Source organism: Neovison vison, chromosome 14, assembly GCF_020171115.1.
Source record: "Neovison vison isolate M4711 chromosome 14, ASM_NN_V1, whole genome shotgun sequence".
In the NCBI taxonomy this organism is placed as follows: Eukaryota; Metazoa; Chordata; class Mammalia; order Carnivora; family Mustelidae; genus Neogale; species Neogale vison.
The window spans coordinates 27,582,342-27,602,292 of record NC_058104.1 but is presented as its reverse complement, the minus strand read 5'-3'; the positions used below and the strand labels follow the sequence as shown (position 1 = coordinate 27,602,292).

Here is a 19,951-nt window from a genome sequence, read left to right as displayed (position 1 = left end):
TCATGATCTCGGGGTGGTGGGATCCAGCGCTGATTCGGGCTCTGTACTGGGCGGGTAGTCCTGCTTGGAATTCTGTCTCTCTCCCTCTCTCTCTGCCCCTCCCCCACTGACTCGTGCTCTCATGCCAATAAACCTTTAAATAAATAAGTAAGAACAGTCAACAAGGGTGCCTGGGTGGCTCAGTGGGTTAAGCCGCTGCCTTCAGCTCAGGTCATGATCCCAGGGTCCTGGGATCGAGTCCCACATCGGGCTCTCTGCTCAGCGGGGAGCCTGCTTCCTCCTCTCTCTGCCTGCCTGCCTCTCTGCCTGCTTGTGATCTCTGTCTGTCAAATAAATAAATAAAATCTTTAAAAAAAAAAAAAGAACAGTCAACAAAAAATGGTAGAGGTGGGGCACTTGGGAGGCTCAGATAGTTAAGTGCCCAGCTTAATTAATTTCAGCTCCGATCATGAGCTTGAGATCGAGCCCTGGGTGTGGAGCTCGCTTAAGATCCTCTCTCCCTTTACCCCTCTCTTTTTCTTTCTCTCTCTCTCAAAAAAAAAACAAAAAAAAACAAAAAACTATACATCCATCTATCCATCTGTCTGTCTGTCTATCTATCTGTCTATGATAGAGGAGTTTGCCCTTGGTGTCAAAGGCAATGGGAAGTTTGGGGGAAAGAGGAGATAAGCCAAAAAGGAGGGGGATAAAAATGCTGGTCAGCAGCAGAGCGGGCAGAAGTGAGGGCAGGACACCAGCCCCAAGGCACATCCTGCACCTTTGAAATTCACAGCGGGCGGTAGCCTGTTGAAGATCCCTACCATCAAGATCTGTGCACCACTAAATTTCACCCAGCAATTCCCAAGCTCACGGCCCAGAGTCCTCCCTTTTTCTTAGAAAACCTATTACCAGCTGCTCTTTCTCAGAACACGGCTTAGGAAATGCTGCCTTTGAGAAAAGGCCTCCGGTCATATGAGAGATCATGTTATTGGACCACGAGCGTCCAGATGGCAGATTTCATAAATGTGGCAAAAAGACAAATGGATGCACGGATTTCTATCTTTAAACCCTGCCTCCGATTTGCCTCTGTGAGGAGTCTCCAGATCTTATACACCGAGCCGCTGCGTATGTCAAGCTAGTAAGTAATGGAACACCAAGGGGTTTGGACTCCCTTGCCAACTCCAAGCTGCTTGGCTTTATTTTTAGATAATACAAGTGGCAGCTGAGTACGTACTGTAAATCGAGACACCCGATTCCAGTCCCACAGAGGCCAAAGTGATTTCTTTCTCAGGGCCATTTTTAGAAGCTTGTCAACATCCTGCCCAGTATCCCTACCTCCTCCTGGAAAAGAAGCAACATGCCTCAGTTGCTTAGGAATCAATTACTGCAGTGCAATTCGGCAGACACGCACGGAATTCCTAGTGTGTGCCAATTCCCGTGTTTAACAGCGTCTTCTTTGAAAGGAAGATCTGTTAACCAGGCAGGGTTGGGAGATATGTCACAGGATATATGGAAATGACCCTGAACTTGAAAATATATACATACATACATGAACTTGAAAATATATACATACATGTGTACACACACACACACACACGAGATAATTTTCATTTGCTGAGCAGCAACTTAGCCTCTCTCAGCTTCAATCAAGCTGAACATCTGGATGGTGCTTTCAAGTCCATAAAATGTTTGGCATCAAGAGATCAACGTCTGGATAATTAATAGACTGTGTTCTCCCTCATTTTTCCATCCCCTCTGGACTCGTTTCCAAGTACAGACTTTCCCCAGACCAGGTTTCATTTGAAATCATTTTCAGCTCTCAAGGATGATTTTCCTAACCGTTAACTCTTGAAAATGTGTCGCTTTCTCTGTGTGGGAAAGCTAGTTAATTCAGAACCTGATTTCCCCCTGCTTCCTCTTGAGGAGGGCGAGTGGGTCGTGTAAGGGGGAAAGGGCTTGGTAGGGAGATTATGTACCTAGGGCTTGCCTCCTGGGTTATCTGATTCTGGTCTTTCCTTGTCTTTGAGCTGTTTTACAGCTCTGTAAGTAGTAGTATAATGAGGCAAAAATAATGCTCGTGCACTTGCAAATCCTCAGCTAGCTAGTAGAGGTCCGACTGACTTATCCCTCCTTCAAGAAAACCCAGATTTACATGCAGCGTTGGTGGTATAGTGGTGAGCATAGCTGCCTTCCAAGAAAACCCAGATTTACTTTCTCTTACCCCGTCATATCAATATTCCTGATCTGTATATTAGTCTCTTCTTCAGACTGTTGAATTCAGGTTGTAATATCTACTTGGTGCCCCCCAGGACTGAGCAGAATAAAATCTTCACCATGTGGGTCTTTAAAAATTTTTTCTTTTCTATATGTGTGTGTGTGTGTGTATAAATTTTTTTAAAAGATTTTATTTGACAGACAGAGATCACAAGTAGGCAGAGAGGCAGGCAGAGAGAGAGAGGGAAGCAGGCTCCCCGCTGAGCAGAGAGCCCGATGCGGGGCTTAATCCCAGGACCCCGGGACCATTACCTGAGTCAAAGGCAGAGGCCTCAACCCACTGAGCCACCCAGGCTCCCCTGTTATATAATTTTTTTTTTAAGTAGGCTCCATGCCCAGCACGGAGCCCAGAGTAAGGCTCAAACTCATGACCCTGAGATCAAGACCTGGGCTGAAACGAAGAATCAGACGCTTAATCAGCTGAGCCCCAGTGCCCTGTGACGTGTTTGTTTTTATATCATCATGAGAGTCGTGATTTTACCTTTTTCTGAAAATTATCTTTTTTTAAGGATTTATGTATTTTTAGAGTGTGTGAACGGGGGAGGGGGCGCAGAGGGAGAGAGAGACCATCTCGGGCAGACTGTCCACTGAGTGTGGAGCCAGAGGTGGACGTGGTGTTCGATCCCACCACCTTGAGATCATGACCTTGGCTGAAACCAAGAGTCAGCTGCTAGACCAACTGAGCACCACCCCCCCCAGGCGCCCCTGAAAATTACCTTTTAACAATAACAAAGATATATTAATGTTTTTCTGTGGCCCTCAAATATGCCCTGTCTCTTGCCCTATGCCCCATTAGAACTGTGAGTGAATTTCTCCTGCTACTGCCACATCATCGTGTAGTAGCCGGCTGTTTCTTTGAGAAACATGAACGAGCAAACAATTATCTTTTCTAAATATAGATGATTGTGTTTCAGAAAAGGAGTTACATTAATGGAGAGGCTGGTCCATCTAATACTGGGTATGCCTCTCTGGATCCAGGACAAATTTTAGAACCATGTTTGCTAATCATAATAGCAGTAGTATCTTTTGTATTCAGAAATGGATGGCAGATCTAGGGCAACAGGACTCGTGGGTTGAATTGTTCTGCCAAGAGCAAGGACAGAGTTACAGTTGAGGATTTAGTAATTTATTTTACTGAGAGTAATTTATTTTACTGAGAGTTTTCAGGTCTGGGGGAGGAACTCCTTTATTAGGAAGGAAACTCTGGAGGCGCCTGGGGTGGCTCAGCTGGTTAAGCATCTGCCTTTGGCTCAGGTCATAATCTTAGGGCCTTGAGATCAGGCTCTGCATGGGGCTTCCTGCTCAGCCAGGAGTGTGCTTCTCCCTCTCCTGTTGTTCCTCACCCCTGCTCATGCTTCCTCTTTCTCTCAAATAAATAAAATAAAATAATATTGTAAAAAGGAAGGGAACTCTTATTTACTTAGCTCCTTTTGAATAGACAGGATAAATGGGTTCAAGTTCTGGTTCTGTGCAGCTTGAGCATTTGGGAATATCACCGTCCTTGTGGGGTAGGAATATTTCGTCCATTGAAAAAGGAGTGGGGAGGGACCACCTGAGTGGCTCAGTCGTTTAAGCATCTGACTCTTGATTTCAGCTCAGGTCATGATCTCAGGGTTGTGAGATCAAGCCCCACGTTGGACTCTGCACCCAGCCCAGAGTCTGCCTGAGATTTTCTCCCTCTCCTTCTGCCTCCCTCCACCGTCACTCATGTACGTGCGTGCGCGCGCACACACACACACACACTCCCCCCCCTCAAGTAAATAAGTAAATAAATAAATAAAATCTTTATAAAAAAGGGATGTGAGGAAGTGGGCTAACTGTACTAAAGGCTACTCAGGGGATTCTAATGTATAGTCAGAGCTGAGAATCACACAGAGCTAGGCTGTCTCCAGAAATAACAATTTTTGTCTTATGCCCTGTAGAAGCAATAGAACCATAAACACTTTAATAGGCAGACACATACACACAGTCATTTTTTTTTAAAGATTTTATTTATTTATTTGACAGACAGAGATCACAGGCAGGCAGAGCAGCAGGCAGAGAGAGAGAGAAGAGGAAGCAGGCTCCCCGCTGAGCAGAGAGCCCGATGCGGGGCTCGATTCCAGGACCCTGAGATCATGACCTGAGCTGAAGGCAGAGGCTTAATATGCTGAGCCACCCAGCCACCCCCTCATTAAACCTAATTACCTCCTTATAGGCCTTACCTCCAAATACAATCACATGGCGGGGGGTGCGGTGCTAAGGCCTTAAAACAGGAATTTGGAGGGACATTTAAGTCCCTAACAAGAGACTTGGGCTTTTGGACTGGACATCATGTTTTAGCATCATGAGGTCTTAGGGCTGGAGGGAAATTTGTGGAGTTCCTTTGTCCAGGATTTCTCAACCTTGGCCTTACTGACATTGACATTTGGGGCTGGATCATGCTGTACTGTGGGGGCTGTCCCAGGCATTGTAGGATGGCCAGCAACATTTCTGGCCTCTGCCCATTAGACGCCAAGTAGCACCACCCCCTGCACTCCTGCCCAATTGCGACAACAAAAAACCATCTCCCAACAATGCCAGATGTTCACGAGAGGGGAGGACTTGTCCCCAGTTGAGAGGCGCCGTTCAGATCTAATTCCTTTTTGATACAGACACCCTCATTTTGTGATGTGGATGATTCCAAAGATTTTTCTACCCCATCTCTGCACTTTGGTACCAAGGTTTCTGGCCTCTTTTTCTCCACATGCCTCACAGTTTTCTGTTCACATGCACAGAAAGTACTGTTGATAAAAACTGTATGGGCTGTGTTCAGGAGTAAGCCAAGAGAAACCCGATTATGAGCTCCCTAAAGCCTAAAGAAATCTCCCCATGCAAAATGGATTCGATTTTCCTCAAGGCATTCCTGCCTGGGAGGATTTCTATTCACTACAAATTGAAGTGAAGAAGAAATTGTCGCTTACACGGACAACAAAGAAAATGTTTCAGGGAGATAAACATCAACTCTTAGCTCTGCTACCAAAATGAGGGGGATTTATGTCAGCCTGGAGAACATGGACTCGAAGTTTTCTCTGGAAAGCTCTGTCCAGAGACTGACCATTTTTTTTTTCTCTATTACTACCCCAAAGAGTGCACAGACCATAATGAAAGGGACCAAGAAAACAGCACAATGGGTAACAGATGACCTCTCCATTCTTGTGAACTGAAACGAGCCCTTGGCTTGGTGGGGTGGAGAGGAGACGAACACATGGTTCCTTTAATATACCGGATGAATTTCTTTAGCGTAGACGTGTCCTGAGAAATTTATCAGTATTCCTGTATTCCAGTATTTATTTATCAGTATTCCTGATGATTTAGGTGTCCTCTCCTCTTCTTAAGAACAACTGTGTGGGGGCGCCTGGGTGGCTCAGTGGGTTAAAGCCTCTGCCTTCAGCTCGGTCATGATCTCAGGGTCCTAGGATGGAGCCCTACATCGGGCTCCCTGCTCAGCAGGAGTCTGCTTCTCCCTCTCCCTTTGCCTGCTGCTCCCCTTGCTTGTGCTCTTTCTCTCAAATAAATAAGTAAAATCTTTTTTAAAAAACCACTACACTCAGTGAAAGAAGCCAGCTTACACACTGATCCATTCCATTTATCTGAAGCATCCAGAAAAGGTTCCTGCATAGAGACAAAAAGCAGTTGCCAGGGACTAGGGGAAGGGTGCATGGGGAGGGACTGCTGCATGGGTACACGCCTTCTTGGGAGTAGCTGGAGGCAGAGGTTGCATAAGACAGTGGACGTGCTACATGCCACTAACTTGTACACTTCAGTGTTCAGCATTCATTTTATGGTATTGTTGAGTTTTATCTCAGTTTTTTTTAAAAAATCTCTATTTCTGTAGAGAAGAAAGACACATAAAACTAAACCAGTCCTGGCTAAGCATTTGGGAAATAACAAAAACCCCGCTCTAAGGCAGAACTGATCCCTGAGAAAGCAGACGTCTTAGCTCTTGGAATCCAGCCCGGGGCCGCCCTGGGCCGGGGCTGAGCCGCTCTTATAGATGGTGGATGGCGGATGGCATTGCACCGGATTTAACCAGCAGGACGTGCTCTGGGAACACCTTCCCTAGGTCTGTGGCAACAGGTTGAAGATGGACGGATCCCTGCTGTGGTGGGCGGCTGGTTTCCAGCAGGGACACAGCACTGCAAACACCCCAGTGGGAGAACTCGTCACATGGGGTGCTGGGCATGCAAAAACCAAAGAGAACCAAAATGGGAATCAGTTTTGTTCCTTGTCAAAATGATGGCTACTTTCTAAGGGCCACCTGGTAAAAGCATTTCACCCCTGGAGTGGGGGCCTGGACAGATCTCCAACTTCCCAGCTGTCTTAATTCCTTCCAGGACTAAGGAGGTTGCTAGAATGTCTCTGCCCTCCCTCCTCCAAATTCATATGTGAAAAATCTCACCCTCAAGGTGGTGGTGTTTGGAGGGACCTTTGAGAGGTGATTAGGTCTTGAGGGTGAAGTCATTATGAATGGGATTAGTGCCCTGATCAAGGAGACCCTAGAGAACTCCCTGCATGCTCAGCCATGTGAGGACGCAGCTACGAGACAATCTGTGAAGTAGGTCCCCAGCAGGCACGGAATCCGCAGATGCCCTGACCTTGGACGTCTAGCTTCTGGAACCATAAGCAAGAAATTTCTGTTTTTCATAACCCCCCACAGTTTGTGGCCTTTTGTTACAGCATCCTGAGGGGTAACAGGAAGCAACACAGGAGTTGAGGAAAGCCTCTAGATCTCTGCCTCTCCTGATTATTGCCTTTTTCCCAAATTTGTCTCTGAGACCGGGATTATGGGGAGTGAGCGGTTTCATTTCTCAGCGCCGGAACCACCAGGGGGAAACTGGGAAGTGCAAAGAGAGAAGATCTAAAGGAACATGGTCCACCCTGGGATGACCCAGATTCTTAAAATAGAGCTCCACAAACTATTGCAGATGCCTTTCCTTTTTTAAAAAAATGTGAAATTGCAATGGAATTTAATATGCTTGGACATTTACAAATCATTGTAGAGGAAAAGGTATGAACTTCTTAACCAGAAAGTCTAGAGATTCAAATCCTTTCATTCTTGACTAATGAGGCAAGATTTCCATCTCTAAGCTCCTGGATATATATCTGTACACACACACACACACACACACACACACACACACACACTGCTTGATCTTTGTAGGATTGTGGTGAGGATTAAGTCCGAGGAAATTCTCTCTCAATTCTGGGACCCACCTTTCCCAGCACATTTTAACCTTTCTGAAGTTAGGATGCTTCTTCCTCACCCCACAAATGTGTAACTTTGCACAAATAGATATGTGTATTAATATCAGAGGATTTTTTTTTTTTTTTTTTGGCCAGGGAAATAGCTGTTTAATTTTCTTTTTTCCCTGGCTGACGGCTGCCGCCTCCTCTTCCTTCCCTCACATCGGCCCTGCCTCCAGTCCCTTCCTCCAGGTAGCCTATGGCATCAACTTACTATGCATCCTTCTGTGTTTTTCTCTTCCTAATAAAACCGCACACAGACACATGCACATAAATGCTATATATTGTATGTGCTAGAGAGACAGACATAGAGAATTTTGTTTTACAGAAACGAGATCCTGTTACACACATTTTCCTGGCTCTCCTTTTCCTCCCCGAATCATACTTCTAAGACAACTGGTCTTCCTCTACCTTTTTTCCTTTTTAATGGTTTTGCAGCATTGCACAAAGATGAACAGTTTATTCATGTATCCTGCTACTGATGGGCCTTCATTTTGTGTCCATTTTTTAAAAATTTTTGTGCACATATGTTTTTGTATGCTGGTGTTTTTATTTCTGTTGGACAGAGTCCCAGGAGTCAGAACTGCTAGGTCAAAGCATCTGAGCATTTTAAATTTTAATAGATGTTATCCGGTGGCTTTCCAAAAAAGCCTGGAACACTCCAAACAGTTCCACCAGCGGCGTCTAAGATGACTCTGTTCTCTGCATGAAATTAAAAGGTCTTTTAATGGCCCGGTATATTTAATGTGGCCATGCTGGGTTTTGGTTCTGTGGTTGCAAAAAGATCTGAGCAACTCTGAGTGGCGTGCCCGCCTCTGTGGACATCTAATTGTCAAGGAGATATGACTCAGACATTAAGCACCTAGCCAAGCCTACTCCCATCGTGACACTGTTAGTACAGGGCCAGTTGGCAGTAACCAGTGCCTATTCCTGTTATTTTGTATCAGATCTGAAAATCTTGCCTCTCCCTGGAAGCAGGCAAGCAAGGGGGCTTGCTCATATAACTACAGCCTCGGGAACAAACTGTCTAAACCAGGGGACAGGCAGACAATTCAGACCAAGATTCCAGCTAACTTTACTCTTTAGTTTGATGATTTCAGAGGTTTGCAAAACATGATTAAATCCTTTGGACCTCAGTCTTTGTGGATTAACAGCCCCCTAACTCGGCAACTATTGATTGAATGAGAGGCTTCTAAGTACCGGCCACTGTGGTCGATGCCGCGCATTCAGCACTGAACAGCGCGACATAAGACATCCAGGGTTTCTGCAGTCATTGTTCTTGCAAGAAGACGGGATCACATCACTGCACTTGGATTTGCCCAAAAAATGTGGTTTGACCCCATTAGGACTCATCTTCTCAAAGGCCTTCAGAAATACACATCTAGCAAAACAACTGAATTCATCTCTTGACAGCATTTCACTAAGAACGCATTGGGTCACCCAACTGACCTAAATCCTGTTTCTAAAGGACTAAGAGGGACAGCCTCATCTCTTGGTTCTTTGGTTCAGCACCCCTGGAAACAGGGACCACTCCCTGTAGACCCCCTCTTCTCGGCTTGGTTGAAGTGTAACTGACAATATCATAAGATCTTTAAAGTGGACATTGTGGTGATTTGTTACAGAGATACAGTATGAAAGAACTCCTGTCATCTAGGAATTAACGTATCCATCATCACCTGACCTACTGATCTCATGTGTATGTGTGTTTATGTTTGTGTATGTGTGTGAGAGAGAGAGAGAATATCTTAAGTTCTACTCTTAGCAAGTTTCAATTAATTATAGGATATGTTGTTATCAACTGTAGTCACTAGGTTTTACATTAGATCCTCTGCCCTTACTCCTCTTCTAAATGATAGTTTGCCCCTTTTACCAACCCCTTTCTCTCTTTCCCTCATCCCCCAGCCTCTGGCAACTGCTTCTCTACTACGTTTCTCTGAACTTGGCTTTTTCTTCATTTTCTTTTTTTAGATTCCACATATAAGTGAGATCGTGCAGTCTTTGTCTTTGTCTGATTTATTTTACTTAGCTTAATGCCCTCAAGGACCATCCATTGTCTTAAAGGGAAAATGGCAGGATTTCCTTCTTTCTCCTGGTTGAATAATACTGCTTTGGATATACACACCACATCTTCTTTATCCATTCATCTGTTAGTGGCCATGTAGATTGTTTCCATATCTTGGCTGTTAGGAATATTGCTGCAATGAACATGGGAGTGCTGATATCTCTTCAATATCTTGTTTTCGTTTCTTTCAAATATATACCCAGAAGTGGGATTTCTGGATCATATGGTAATTCTATTTTTGCCAGTAGACCTTAAATCACTTTGAAGGCAGGAACTGTAAACATCTTACTCAAAATGCTACTCAATAAAATATTCTCAAGAGCTTAGCACAATAATCCGCATATAAGAGGCCAGCAATAAATATGCTGTTGAATGGATGAGGGAATGAATGGGTAGATGGGCAAGTGGGTGAATGAATGACTGACCTACTCAGGGATTTCAAATAAATGCACAGAACTGTGATTATTTTGCAATTTTGATGTTATGGAATCTAGACACAAGTATTACCATTTGGGTTTCTTTGCTTTTGGGGTTTTGTTGTTGTTTTGGGTTTTTGTTTTTCGTTTTTTTTTGTTTTTTTTTTTTTTTTGAGAGAGAGGCAGGAGAGTGGGGAAGGGGTGGGCAGAGACACAGAGAGAGAATCTCAAACAGGCTTCATGCTCAGTGAGGAGCCTGATGCAGGGATCCATCTCACAACCCTGAGATCATGACCTGAGCCTAAATCAAGAGTCAGATGCTTGGGCGCCTGGTTGGCTCAGTCAGTTAAGCATCTGCCTTTAGCTCAGGTGATGATCCCAGGGTCCTGGGATCGGGTCCTGCATCAGGCTCCCTGCTCAGTGGGGAGCCTGCTTCTCCCAGTGCCTGCTGCTCCCCCTGCTTGTGTGTTCTCTCTCTCTGACAATAAGTAAAGAAAACCTAAAAAAAATTAAGTAAAAAAAAAAAAAAAAAAAAGAGTCAGATGCTTAACCAGCAGAGCCCCCCCAGGTGCCCCAAGACATATCATTTATAATGCAGTTGGTTGTGTGTTACACAAATAAAAAATGCACCTGGAAACCTTGGTCTAGGGCAAATCACCTCAACTATTAGATCCTTGCTCAGTCCTTACTGGCTTAACCCCTTCCCTGGGGTGAGTCCTTAACCTGTTAACCCATATCCCAAAGGACAAGACAGTTCCAGCTCTTAGCCCTTCCTTATAAAGAGTAAATGAGAAAACACAGGAAAAGTATAAATTAGAAGGTGCTATATGAATGTAAGGGGTCATTATTCTCCCCATACACACAATGCCTGCACCTCTTTGAGCCCTATTGAAAGTGAGAGTGGGCAGCACAGATGCCAGTGTATTTGAACCCTAAGACTCCAGGCTAACCACACTGTTATTCCTTCCCTACCACACTGTGGCTCTTAGGAGACCCTCCTTCTTTCCTACCTGTAATCGAGTACTAATGTCTTCTCCCTTCGGGATATCTGATTCACCCCTTCCTCCCCGCCCACTGCCTCTGTTTTAAGACCCCAGCCTAGGTGACCTCATGACCAGATGTTTCCAGAACCCTCCAGCTTCCCTGCCCTTCCATTCAGGGTGCAACCACTGTCATACAAGTCTTTCTGAATGCTACTTTCTAAATGCTACCTCTGTCCCTTGTCCTGCTCCAGACACCTGGCATGATTACTCTGGCTGAGGGTAGCAACCCTGTTCAACCCACCTCGGCCCTCATGACTCCTCTTCCTCTTTGGATTTTCTTTGTTACCATATGAGGCAGGTCCTGTGATTAGCTCCATTTTATAGAGGAGAAGACCGAACTTCAGAGAGGTTAAGGAAGCAGCCCAGGACCACACAGCTTAGGAGCCAGGATTCAAATGTAGGCAGCACTTCCACTCTCAAACACGACCCTAATCGGCCCCTCTGTTGCCCAAGAATTCAGAATCAGTACTAGGAGACACGACGCTGTACTAGAAGCACTAATTGACCTTCCCCGTCTGAATGAATAGGAACCCCAGCCACTCCCAGGACATCAAGAAGGGAGCAGGATTCAGTCACCCAGGCTTGGGTTCAAGTTCCAACTCTGCCCTCTATGGGCAGAGTGACCTTAGGCAAGTTGCTTAACCTCCCTGAGTCCCAATTTCCTCATCTGTAAAATGGAATAAATAATCTCCATGTACTTCACATCACAAGATGTTTTGTAAGGAGTGGAACTAGAGGATGTATATAAACACATCCATGAAGTAGGCATGTAGGAAGTTTCTGTGCGGGTTAGTTTTTATAATCATTCCCTTCTACTTCCCTTAGAATAATTGTTTTTTTCTCCTTTTACCATCCCTATGTGTACAGACATTTTAAGAAAAAAGTAATTATTAGTAAGTCTGACTCTGATTCATTCAAACTTATTCTAAGAATCTGGTCCTTATGTGCCCCCCTGGACCCTGCAGGAAAGTTTTGTCTCAATGTGGTGAGCCTTCTACCTCCTGCTGCTTCAGTCTGTGTCTTCACACATGTTGTTTCCTCTGCCTGGAATGCTGTTCCTTGCAATCACTAATGAAATACTGTTCATCTTTTTTTTTTTAATTTATTTGTCAGAGAGGGAGAGAGCACAAGCAGGCAGAGTGGCAGGCAGAGGCAGAGAGAGAAGCAGGCTCCCCGCTGAGCAAGGAGCCTGAATTACTGTTCATCTTTTCAGGCTGCTTTAAGAACCACTTTCTCTCCCAGACCCCAGAACAGTTCAGTGGTATTTGGTACACTCCCATTTCTCAGAGGAGGAAATTAAGGTGTAGGGAAGGTAGGTGACTGGGCTCAGATCATGAGGCGAAAATGCAGCAGCAGGAGGCCAGGAACACAGACAACCTGAGAACTCCTTAAGGCGGGGCCTGGGTCTTTTTCCTCTCTCTGCCTCTGAAGCTAGTACCCCCACAGGGGCTCAAGCCTGCTGCATAAGTGACTAGTGGAGGAACGAATGAACCGTTTGGGCAGCATCCCTGTGGGAGCTCTGTGAGCACTGGTCTGCGCGGCTACACGATTAGCATCTGCCCGTGCTGGTCTCCAGCTCGCAGGCTCTTCCAGATAATAGAGATTGACATCTGTGAACCACACAGAGCTGGGTCCCAGGACTCGAGAGCCAATGAGAAAGAAACAGGGGGGAAAAAAAAAAAAAGGACCCTAGTGCATGGACCCTGGCCTTAGGGATCCCCACTTCTCTGTCGGGCTGGGCAGCTCACTGAAATGCCCTTCTCTCCACTAATATCCTCTCGAAACCCTGCTTAACCTTCAGGCCCAGTGCAGACAGTCCTTGATGTCACGCTGGGGGCCCCAAGGAAGAGCAGAGCTCTCTTTCCTCATTTTCCCCTGTCCCTTCATTTCACATTCGTTTCTTGTTATTGGTATTACAGATTATGCTGTTCTTTACTTCTGTGTCTCCACGCTCCCCAAATCTGGAAGCTTCCTAAGGATAGGGGGCTGTGTCTTATCTCATTTTTATTCTCTTCAGCATCTATGCTAGGCATAACAGACACAGGCGAGGAACGTTTACAGTCACAGACAGCTAGAGTGGCAGGGGGCTTGAGCTCTGCCACGTACCAACTTGGGACCTTGACCAAGTTTCTCAACCTCCTGAAGCCCTGATGTCCCCACCTGTAAAAGGGGAGTGAGAATTCAGCTGACATAATAGGGTTGTTATGAGAATTTAATAAGCTCAAGTTCACAGCTAGAGCTCATTAACTACCATTATTATTAATAAGTCTTTAATAACTAATCAGAGACCAAGAAGAGGCACAAATAGTTTTTTCTTCAATTAACATATAAGAAAGAAATGCTTGCAAAAATGAAACAACGGGGGCATTGGGTTGCTCAGTCAGTTAAGCACCTGCCTTTGGTTGAGGTCATGATCATGGGGCTCCCTGCTCCAAGGGCAGCCTGCTTCTCCCTCTCCTTCTGTCCCTCTCCCCTGCTCCTACTCTCCCTCTCACTCTCTCTCAAATAAATAAATTTAAAACAATGAAACAACAGTATGAACACAGAGAAACATAAATAATTGGATTTGATCCCTGTGCATACTAGATAAGGATCAAGTTCATAATCTTCGAGTTCCTGCTACATAGTTCCTGCTGTAAATTACACATTCGCTGTCCATCCAGCCTAGGGCAGAGATGGTCACAGTTCCTCAATCTTAAGCCAGAGCTTGATCTCCCACCAGACAGCCAGAGCTGCCCTACCCCTTGTCATACCTTTCACACTCATGAAAATTCCTACCTTACCAATGGGATTGATGAAGGAAAAATTAGGACCACAGCAAAGGATAATTACATTGACCCTCACTTGCCCCTGTGGTCTTATTCTCTATCCAGGAGCTTATGTGACCTTTTAAAATACAAAACCCAGCTCATGTTAGTCTCCTGCTTAACACTCAGCAGTAGCTTCTTCCATAAGAGGAATAAAACATGTACTTTTTTTGGTAACCACAACCTACAAGTCCCGACCCATTATGGCTCCCCTCTGATTCATCTCCATTGTCTTCCTTGACTCTCTGGGTGCCAGCCACCTTGGCCTTCTATCCTTCCTCTAACACGGCAAAGACCTTTGCATATGATCTCTGACGTTTACTGGCAAAATGCCACCTTCTTAGAGAAGCATTTCCCGACCACCAGGTGGGAAATATTCCCATGTAACACCATTTGAGCTACATTATTTGTTTGTCTCTGTATTATCTGACCCCTTCACTTCCCTGAAGAGAAGCTCCCCGTGGGCGGGAACCTTGTCTGCCTTGCTCAACACTGTATCCGAAGCCCCTAGAACACTTTCTGGCAGTCACAAAGCACTCAATACCTATTTGTTGAATGAATACATGGGGAATGGGCGGGAGGAACAGATTAAGTCATTTTTCACTTTTTATTTTTCTATTTCAGATGAATTTCAGTTTTTTTAAATGAAGTGCACATACTAGTCTGTACACTTGAAAAAAGAAATCATGCCAGAACAAAATAAAACTGAGATAATAAAATTAGCATTGTTAATCAGACAGATGAAAGGAACATAAAACCTTTGCCAAGAATCGATTACGTAGATCGCCGGCAATCCATGTTATTTCTACCCCCACACTGTTAATACCTGAAACATTGGCCAGTGGAATGACCTGCTTGCTAGTCAGCACACACCCTCGGACTTTTAAATAATTGTCACCTCCCCTGGTGTTTCAGCTCTCTGCTTTATTCCAGTCCCCCTCTCTCAGCTCATTTATTTCTACCTCTGTGCTTTTGCCAATGCTTTTACCTCTAAGGGCATTTCCTCCCCGCTGTGCCAGTGCCTACCCCACCCACCCCACAACCCACATTCCTCTGTCCAAAATCTTGATCACCCTTTAGGGGACATGAAAACCTATTGTGAAATGGCTATGACCACAGACAATTGTGCTTTAAAAAGCTCCACGCTTTTTCAGAAGTCACCTTGTCTTTGTGTCTCTCTCAATTAATTACAGTTGGTTGAAAGCAATATTTTTATACATCGAACCACACTGAAATGTCACTATCCATTTTCCAACTGAGTAAAAAGAAAACAAACAAACAAAAAAAAACCTAACTCACTTCTAGGGGCAAAATGCTGTCTCAGGTGGATGCAAGCAATTGCTTCCAATCCTTCTCAAAGGAGAAAATACCAGGTGGTTTGCAAGGGTTCAAAAGCCATTCATTCCTCCAAACATTCCCACGAGGAGGAACGTGGTGTATACACAATCATTATCTGCGATTTACAAAGCAATGGACACAAGCAAGAACTGACTGGTGAGCTCGAAATAACCCTCTCCCATGCTGTTGGGCACCTCCGCTTATGTCCTATCACGACAGCCTTATAGCATTGAGCGCCTACAGTGTGCCAGACTCTGTGCTGAACACATTATATACATTATTCCATTAAACCTGCTGACAGCCTGAAGTGATCGTTATGATTATCATCCTGTTGGGGGAGGTTATGGAGAGGATATGACCACCATTTGACCCAAGAACTGCCCCCCCCCAGCAATTGCAGACTCCTCACTCCCTCCCCTGTCCTTGAAATGTACAAGCATTTTCACAGCAGGAGCTATTCCAAGGGCACAGCCTTGAAAGAGTAAGGTGTTGCCAGGACCATCTGGAAGTATATATAACTGAACCCTATTCAGGCCTGCATGAAACTATTTGAGATTCTGGTGGGTAGGTATGGAGATCTACTTGCCTTGCGGCCACCTATAAATTTCCTTCCTGATTACACCTGCCACCTGTCTCTCTGGAGCATCCTGACTCTGTCTCTCCTTCCTTCCTCTCCGTGGGGGTTCAGTTTTGAATTTCACCTTGGAGAAGCTCCCAACATCTCAAACCAACATATCCCCATTTTACAGATGAAGTAACTGACGCACAGAGAGTTTCACCAGTTTCACCAATTTCTAACAAAGCAACAAAGTGTTAGAACTGGTTTGGACCCATTTAACCAGATTTCAAAACTCCCATTCTTGCCATACAAAATGTATCTTCCATCTAAAAACTATAGTTCAAATTGAAGACAATAGTTCATACAACTTATCCTGAAAATGACCAGTTCTGCAATCTTTTCCCCCTTTTAAAATTGTTTTTAAGGGGTGCTTGGGTAGCTCAGTTGATTATGTGTCTGACCATTCGTTTCGGCTCAGGCATGACCTCGGGGTTTTGGGACTGAGCCCTGCATGGGGATCTGCAGTGGGCACGGAGTCTGCTTGAAATTCTCTCTCTCCCTCTCCCTCTGCCCCTCCAGCTCATGCTCTCTCTCTCTTTCTCAAATAAATAAATAAATCTTTAAGAAGAAAAAAAAAAAAGGTCAGATTGCAGACAAAAGTCCAGAGATCAAAGCTTTCTAAAGGTAACAACCACAGATTTATGATTCAAAAGGGGACTCTGGATGGGTGCCTTAAGAATATTTCAAGTTCAAGTGGGAGGGGAAAAAAGCAGATTTGGGGATCCATGCAAAAGGAGATCAGAAACTATAGTCTTGTATGTGAATAGGAAGAAAAGTCAGAGTCTTTGATGGTTTGGAACAGAGAAGATGAGAAAGCCTTTCTACTAGGCTTTTAACGGTTTGCAGCCTAAGACTCAGAAGGATAAAAATTTCAGGAGCTAATCTGCTTTATATTAGGTGTTCAGTGTGATTTTCCTGTATGTTTGAAAACTGTCCTAGCAAAATGGTGAGAAAATAAAAAGCTGTAAGAGAATGATTAGGGAACTGACCATCATGGCAGTTTGAGTCCAGCGTGTTCTTTATGCAGTGCCTTGCTAAGGATGGAAGGATGGAATCTGTTGCTTCTACAGATGTAGTAATAAAATAATTGAAGCAGCTGACACGTACTGAGCTCTTAAACCTTGAGCTCGACATATACCTTCTTACTGAGTTTTTGCAGTGGAGCTATAAGGTAGGTCTTGTTACCATCTCCATTTCAGAGAACAGAGGCAGAGTAAGGCTTAGAAATGTGCCTTGAGTCAGTCCCATAGGCAGCAAGGGGCAGAGCCAGCATTCAAACCCAGAGAGTATTTGAACACGGCTTCCACTCTGCAAGGACCCAGCATTCTTTCAAGGCCACTGGGGGCTCCAGAGACCAAAAGGGTGGCCGTGTACTTGTATATGTTCTGAGACTCACACAGATTTGAGAGAGCTTCCTGAAACTGTGAAAACAGTAAACCTTCATGTTAAAAGCGGAGAGGGGCTCTGGGTTCAAATTCTGACTCTGAAACTTCACCGTCACGGCTCCTAGCAAGCCGTGCTTTTTCCAGCTGCGGATGGGGAGTCACAGAATTCACCCGGGACGTAGCTGTGGGGACTGAATGAGATAATGCCTTTAAAGTTTATAGCACAGAACCTGGTGCGTGTCTGTCTTAGCAATAAAGGGCAGCCATTGTGGGGATTATTCTGAGCTTGTAGGAAGCAGAGCCCCTCAGCCCCCGTGTCACGCCAAAGTACCAAAGCCAACGGGGTTTGAAAGGAAGAAAGAGGAGGAAGGATCCAGATTTTAAAAGGAGCAAGAAAAGAGGTTGGGAGCATTGTGGGTGCCAGGTGCAGAACGAAGGCATTTGATTGTGATTTCAACTTGAACCCTTGAGAACCAGAATACAGTTGAGCCATTCTAGGAAGATTTTCTGAATTTGTCTTAACAGGTGTGGAGAAGGAGCGTGCGCGCGCGCGCGCGCGCACACACACACACACACACACACACACACACGCACGCATGCATGCATGGACCCACACCGTCTTCTACCAAGTCAAAACAGGAGCACACTCAATACTTTGATCCAACGTAGCTCTGCGACTGGAGATGAGCACGGTTACCCAGAGCCAGGGCAGGAAGCTGAGGGTCCTTGAGAAGGGTGAGAGGCCCTTCCCAGCCCGGCAGGAGGCAGCGTGCTAGGGGGAGCCCTGAAAAGACAGGAGCACCACAGAGAGCCCTGGCTTTGCAGGGAGGGCTGGTGCCCCTGTGGGGCCCTTGCGGCTGCCTCTATACTCGAAAGCAGGAGTTTTAACCGCTGCGTCCTATTCATGAACAACAAAAATCCTTGGTTTATCTGCAAACACTGTGGACACCTAAATACCGTAGACAGACTCGGCAAATAAAGTCGGCCCGTTTCAGAAGTGCCTTCTAGGATTATACCCAAACCAAAGACTGAATGAGTCAAGGGAAAAAGGAGAAGGGTGCACACAGGGTTAACCTTCCCCTAACCCTTTCCGTCCCACCCGCGACCCAGGAGAAGGCGGGGGAAGAAAAGCTGGGGATTTCAGGTGTGCCCTAAACCTCGCGGCGCCGGGGGAGAAACACGGCAGAAACCCAGCGGACACTCCCCCCTCCAGGGACGTGGGCGCTTTCCAGGATGGTCCGACCGCTCCAGCGTCCTAGCGCACCCCAGGCGGAGAACCGGAGAACCGACTCTCCAATCTCGGCTGCGGGCAAGACCTTACTTTCCAAGATCAGCTGCGAGCTTACGGATCCGGGACTACCGAGTCCACCCCAGGCTCCCGGCTTGCTGCCTTGAGATTTCCCAAGCCTCCCGGCGAAGCCCAGCCTGGAGGGTCCCCCTTAACAAAAGGTTCGCGGAAGAGCGCGTCGCTGCGCAGCGCTGCGCATCCCTCCCAGCCCTGAAAGCCCCGCTGCGGGGGCGCTCCCCTTGGTCCGCTCCCCTACGATCCCAGCGCTCCCCCGACCACCGGCTCCAGCGCACGGATCCCCAACGGTTCCCCCCGCTTCCAACCGAGTACTCACTTCTCCCCAGTCCCTCCGCTGTCCACGCCGTCTCCTCCACCGCCCCATAGCGCCTCAGAGGCTTCTCGGTTTCCAGATGGGTGGATAGAGATTGCTTTAACTCCATCGCTGATCCCCGCGGGCAGGTCGATGGGTCCCCCTTTACTCCATCCCCGCCGCGGGCTGCAGGGAGGGAGGCGGCTCCAGCCAGCAGCGTTTTAAGGGGCCGGGCGATGGTGACGCTGCTACATCTCTTCCGCCGTCAGGGCTGGGGGGCGCTGACTGGTACCCAGCGGGGCAGGATGGCTTGGGGGGGGGGGGGATATGGGGCGCATGCGCACTGGAGGCGAGGGGGCTGGGGGGTTGGGTAGAGAGAAAGAGGGGCAGATGATAACTCTAAGAAGAACAACAAAAACAACAACTAAAACAGAACCAACCCAAAGGAAGTAAAAACATAGGCCCCGCCCGTGCTGAAGCCGGTGGTGATGCTTTGCCGGGACACTGCGCTGCTTTGTGATCTGTCAGCGGGCAGCTAGGTTTTGAGTGGGATTGGTGAGCGCCTCTCTAGCTGTGGGCGATGGATCCATCTTTGGTGGGGAGTGTGCAGAAGCTAGAGTGTGGTCCTGAATCTGTGGGGTTCTTAGCTTGGTCGGGTGCATTTTTGAGAGAATCTCTGGGCTTTTGCTTCTGCATGTAGCTAGAATGTGGAATGGGACAGTCTTGTTACCCCGATGCCCTGTGTCAACTCCCTAGGTGTTTGCATGAACTTGAGAGTGACATGAACATATTTTGGACACAAATATAACAAAGCTGCTTGGATCACGGATCTCTACTTTCCAGAAGCTCAGAGGTTTATCTAAGCAACACAGCATGGAAGCATTAAGAACACAAAGTAAAATCAGCAGCTAGATTGATAAAAATGAGGAAGAGTTTATTGAATGAGGGCAGGGTGCTAAACTTCCTAATAACTGTGAAACAGATGTTCTTTTCTCAGCCTTGTTTTACAGAGCATGAAACTGAGGTGCAAAAAGATGGTTTGCTCCAAGTTCCACGCTTACCAAGGGGCCTGGTCAGCAATTGAATCCGGACATAGCCTCTTTAGCGTACTGATTTCTTACACTGCTGTGATATGGTGTTCTCTATGGCAGGAGGGGTGGGAAGG

At 46.2% G+C, this 19,951-nt stretch overlaps 1 protein-coding gene across 1 annotated transcript in view; it reads right to left on the bottom strand.

The window, feature by feature from the left end:
- The window catches only part of BMERB1 (bMERB domain containing 1), a 106,803-nt gene extending 87,750 nt beyond the window's left edge, over window positions 1–19,053 (bottom strand). The window contains exon 1 of the mRNA XM_044233249.1: window positions 18,811–19,053. Coding sequence (XP_044089184.1) covers window positions 18,811–18,916 — 106 coding nt within the window. The 5' untranslated portion in view covers window positions 18,917–19,053. The remainder of the gene's footprint in view (window positions 1–18,810) is intronic.
- Between the last annotated feature and the right edge of the window lie 898 nt (window positions 19,054–19,951).